This window comes from Paramisgurnus dabryanus, chromosome 1 (genome assembly GCF_030506205.2).
Source record: "Paramisgurnus dabryanus chromosome 1, PD_genome_1.1, whole genome shotgun sequence".
In the NCBI taxonomy this organism is placed as follows: Eukaryota; Metazoa; Chordata; class Actinopteri; order Cypriniformes; family Cobitidae; genus Paramisgurnus; species Paramisgurnus dabryanus.
In genome coordinates, this window is record NC_133337.1 from 4,607,287 (window position 1) to 4,611,770 (window position 4,484).

The 4,484-nt window shown below is 32.4% G+C and overlaps 1 protein-coding gene across 1 annotated transcript in view; it reads right to left on the bottom strand.

The window, feature by feature from the left end:
• Positions 1-206: 206 nt before the first annotated feature.
• The window catches only part of LOC135730062 (uncharacterized), a 9,397-nt gene continuing 5,119 nt past the window's right edge, over positions 207-4,484 (bottom strand). The window contains exon 8 of the mRNA XM_073815903.1: positions 207-329. Coding sequence (XP_073672004.1) covers positions 207-329 — 123 coding nt within the window. The remainder of the gene's footprint in view (positions 330-4,484) is intronic.

The window sequence follows — 4,484 nt, forward strand, 5'->3', positions numbered from 1 at the left end:
ACAACCTGCAGGAATTCTTCATTCCTGGATGACATTGCACAATCCTAGGACAAGTGTGTGAACAGACCTACAGGACTTCTACAGTATAGGTAATAAATCCTGCAGGAATCCTACATTCCTGTAGGATACACAGTCCTGCAGGAATAGCCCTGTCCTGTAGGATTTTTATTCTATCACACAGGAATCCTGCACATAACTACAGTCCTTCATAATTCCTGCAGGGCATTTAACAGTCCTACAGACATGTCTGCAGACATACCTACAGGATTCCTGTAGGTATATGATAAAACCTGCAGGAATTCTTCATTCCTGCAGGACATTACACAGTCCTACAGGACAAGTATGTGAACAGACCTACAGGACTCCTGCAGGAATGTGCCCTGTCCTGCAGGATTTTTGTTCTGTCCTACAGGATTCCTACTGTGTTAACAGTAAGTTTCATGTAAACAGTTATCCTACCACAGTGTTATTAAATTGTGTAACTTCTTTACTGCTCTAAATATTTAAACCTAAATTTAAAAGATTGAAATTGACTACTTATGAAATGATGCCCCTATCAAACACATAACCTGATAAATATGGGATTAGCAAATTAAATGCATTATTCTTACCTCTTCTGTCTAGGGCCCTTTCGAGTGAACGGGCGAAGATTGTAAATAGGTGCTGCTGTGTGTGATCCTTGTGAGGTAGAAGGCATGTTTCTTTCTGTGTTAATGTTTGTCTGATAAGCAGGAACTGCCTGGCCTGTGATGTTAGCTGCACTCGGTCTTCCGCGATGAAACAGTGAATTAACTTCTTCATCGGTAGAACGGTATTGAATACGGTTACCAGTATTTTGGCCCGTACAAGCATTCGCCAGGGTGTTAATTAGCTCGTCATTACTTAAAATTGCTGCCACCAGATTTCGTGCAGACTCACTCATCGTTAACGCGTTTCTGTCAGAATAAACACCTGTACCGAATAATCAATTACACCTGACAAACGCAAGAGGGCGTTTTAATGACGTCATCTCATTCATTCAATATATTCAAACGTTCATTCAATATATTCAGAGATTCATTCAATATATTCAGACATCTGGTTAATTTAGGGAATTTTAATGTGTATTTTGCAACATTAAGAAGATACAGTATTTGGAACATTTTATTGTTTATTGGAAGCAAACAGGCAGGGTTGAGCAAATATCAAAATGTATTTTAAAATAAAATACCAAATACCTTAGTTTTAATTGTATCAAAATAAACTACAAAATACAGCAGCCACAACAAAATAAACTACTGTATTTCTGTATTTTGAAAATACAAACAATACTTTTACAAGGAAGCATCTTTGCAAACCTTCCATCAGTTGGACAATTGATCTATTGCCTCACCATTAAATTGACTAATGCATTGATGATTGAGTAATGCAAAAATCTGAAATGCAACCAGTAACGAAAGGGACTACTTTGCAATAGCAACACTGACAAACAAGGCATTCATAAGAAGACAACTGATGGCACCTGTATTCATAGCAACTAGTTTCTAACTAATTAGTCATGTGGTTGTTATCATAAATACAATAATATATTGTGTGTCAGGCACACTAAAATACCATGATCCTACTAAACAGCTACTTCAACTAGGGGTACAATACTCAGAAATGAATTATTTATCAAATCATTTGACACCCATTTAGCAGTTGAAAACAAACATTTTATAATTTCAACAATTATTACATGATCAATATGTTTAGATTGTAGCTCGGTCAGGTGGACAATAATTTATTTTTGGAGCTGGACCATAAAACAATAAAACCACATTCTGTATATTTCTGAGAGACCTGTTGTCTCTGGGGTCACGGCTACCCAGGAACTGATCTGTATTTCTCTCCCTCTCTTCTCCCTTAAGGTTTTGTTCTGTAAATACTAAAAACATATTACATTGGGTATATTTGTTGTGATGTTACTAAGGTTTCATCTTCATGTGTGGTTTTATTTTAAAGGTGATGGTGCGATGGTTAAACATGTCTAATTTCTATAATTCTAAGAGAAAGTATATCAAAGTGTAGAACTAATGACATAAACTGTACTCCTGTGATGGGTGTCACCTCCTGAAGAGATATAGATAACTGATGGTTAACAATCCCATTTGGTGCCTTTTAGGGTCACGAGAACCTGACCAACCAAATCCTGATTTGGGACTTTAATCATTCTTGTCTCATCTGTGTATATAAGGTGGCTTGGCAAGAGACCCTGGGAAGCATTCTGTAGCAAGAATCTTCCCCACACTTTTTGTGTGTGTATTCAAACATTATGGAAGCATTCTTTAGCAAGAATCTTCCTAGACCACTTTGTGTGTCTTTAACTGCCAGGTATGATTTTACTTTGTGACTGTTTATTTTCTATGTTGATCTTCTTAATTGTTAAATTTGAATAACCAAATAATTGATTTACGTGGGACCTGCCTGGCAAAATAAATTGTTAATCTTTGTTTATTTAAAAAATGTGTCAAGTCTTTTATTGTATTTTATGTGTTAAGATAAATATACCGAAGGTGGCTTAGATTAGGAGAATTACCTCTATTGAAAATATGATGTGTATAATTGCCTCACTTTACAGGTTGGATGGAGAATTGCCTCAACCTAAAATATAGATGGATCCTCTTATTTTCAATGTGTTTTGGAGAAACCTCTAATTTTAATTTAAGCTAGAAGGAGAATGCCTCTACGCCCAGCTGTATGGAACTGAACACCTTCAGGAGTACATCTTATTTTTTATATAAATTTAAATAATTAAGAGAATAAAATTATTAATATAAATTATGATCAGCATGAGAATAATATTGATAATTTATAAATTGGAGTCAGATTATAATTTAACCACAGAGGTCAAATAAATAAATTGAAACCTAATAAATGGAATTATTCTTGTAGAAGCGCTAAGGAAGGAAAGAACAAGAGATCCCTTCACCTATCCGTCGTTGGGCCGGTAGGTGGTATTTTACAAGATTTTAAATGTAGCCAGAAATTTAATCTGAAAAGTAGCAACAGAACTTGTCAAGGAGTATTAACCAAACTCCAACCACCAAATCTATTGAAAGCCATATAAGTATACAGGACACATAGTGTAGGAATAACATTTACTTAAATATAAAAATAATACAACAGGTATTCTAAAAAATGTAAGCTCTAACAGTCAAGTTTGTGATTGTGTGTTTGTGGGACTTCTCAGTAGGCACTGATCAGAGGTCGCATTCTATGATGTCATTGTGTAGACTTCTTACAAAGTATTTTACAGTATTTAAAAAATACAAAACACTAAAATAGTTTGATACAAAATACAAAGGATTTTAATCATCACTGAAAATACTATTTTGTATTTGAAATACATGCATCAAAAATACTGCCTATCCCTGCATACTGTACAGGGAAGTGCGGAACTGTGTGTTGATGGATAATGGTGATTTATGTGTGACATTTGATTGAAGGAAGAGTATTTATTGTATGCTGTTAAATTACAAAGATGTGTTAATAAAGATGCTACTGAGCTACGCAGAGGAAATCCACTAAATTTGATTATCCTGGTTTTGTTTTTTCAACTTTCATTCTCTATATTCAGAGATTCATTCCATATATTCAAACTTTCATTCCATATATTCAGAGATTCATTCCATATGTTCAGAGTTTTGAATCTATATATTCAGACTTTTATTCCATATATTCAGACTTTCATTCCATATATTCAGAGATTCATTCCATATATTCAGAGTTTTTAATCTATATATTCAGACTTTTTCATTCCATATATTCAAGATTCATTCCATATATTCAAGATTCATTCCATATATTCAAGATTCATTCCATATATTCAGAGATTCATTCCATATATTCAGAGATTCATTCCATATATTCAGAGTTTTGAATCTATATATTCAGACTTTCATTCCATATATTCAGACTTTTATTCCATATATTCAAGATTCATTCCATATATTCAGAGTTTTTAATCTATATATTCAGACTTTTTCATTCCATATATTCAAGATTCATTCCATATATTCAAGATTCATTCCATATATTCAGAGATTCATTCCATATATTCAGAGATTCATTCCATATATTCAGAGATTCATTCCATATATTCAAGATTCATTCCATATATTCAGACTTTCATTCCATATATTCAGAGATTCATTCCATATATTCAGAGATTCATTCCATATATTCAAGATTCATTCCATATATTCAGACTTTCATTCCATATATTCAAGATTCATTCCATATATTCAGAGTTTCATTCCATATATTCAGACTTTTTCATTCCATATATTCAAACTTTATATTATAAATATAATAATTTCCTGAACGGCATGCCATAATATATATATATATATATATATATATATATATATATATATATATATATATATATATATATATATATATATATATATATATATATATATAGTGTATGTATGTATGTATATATATATATATATATATAT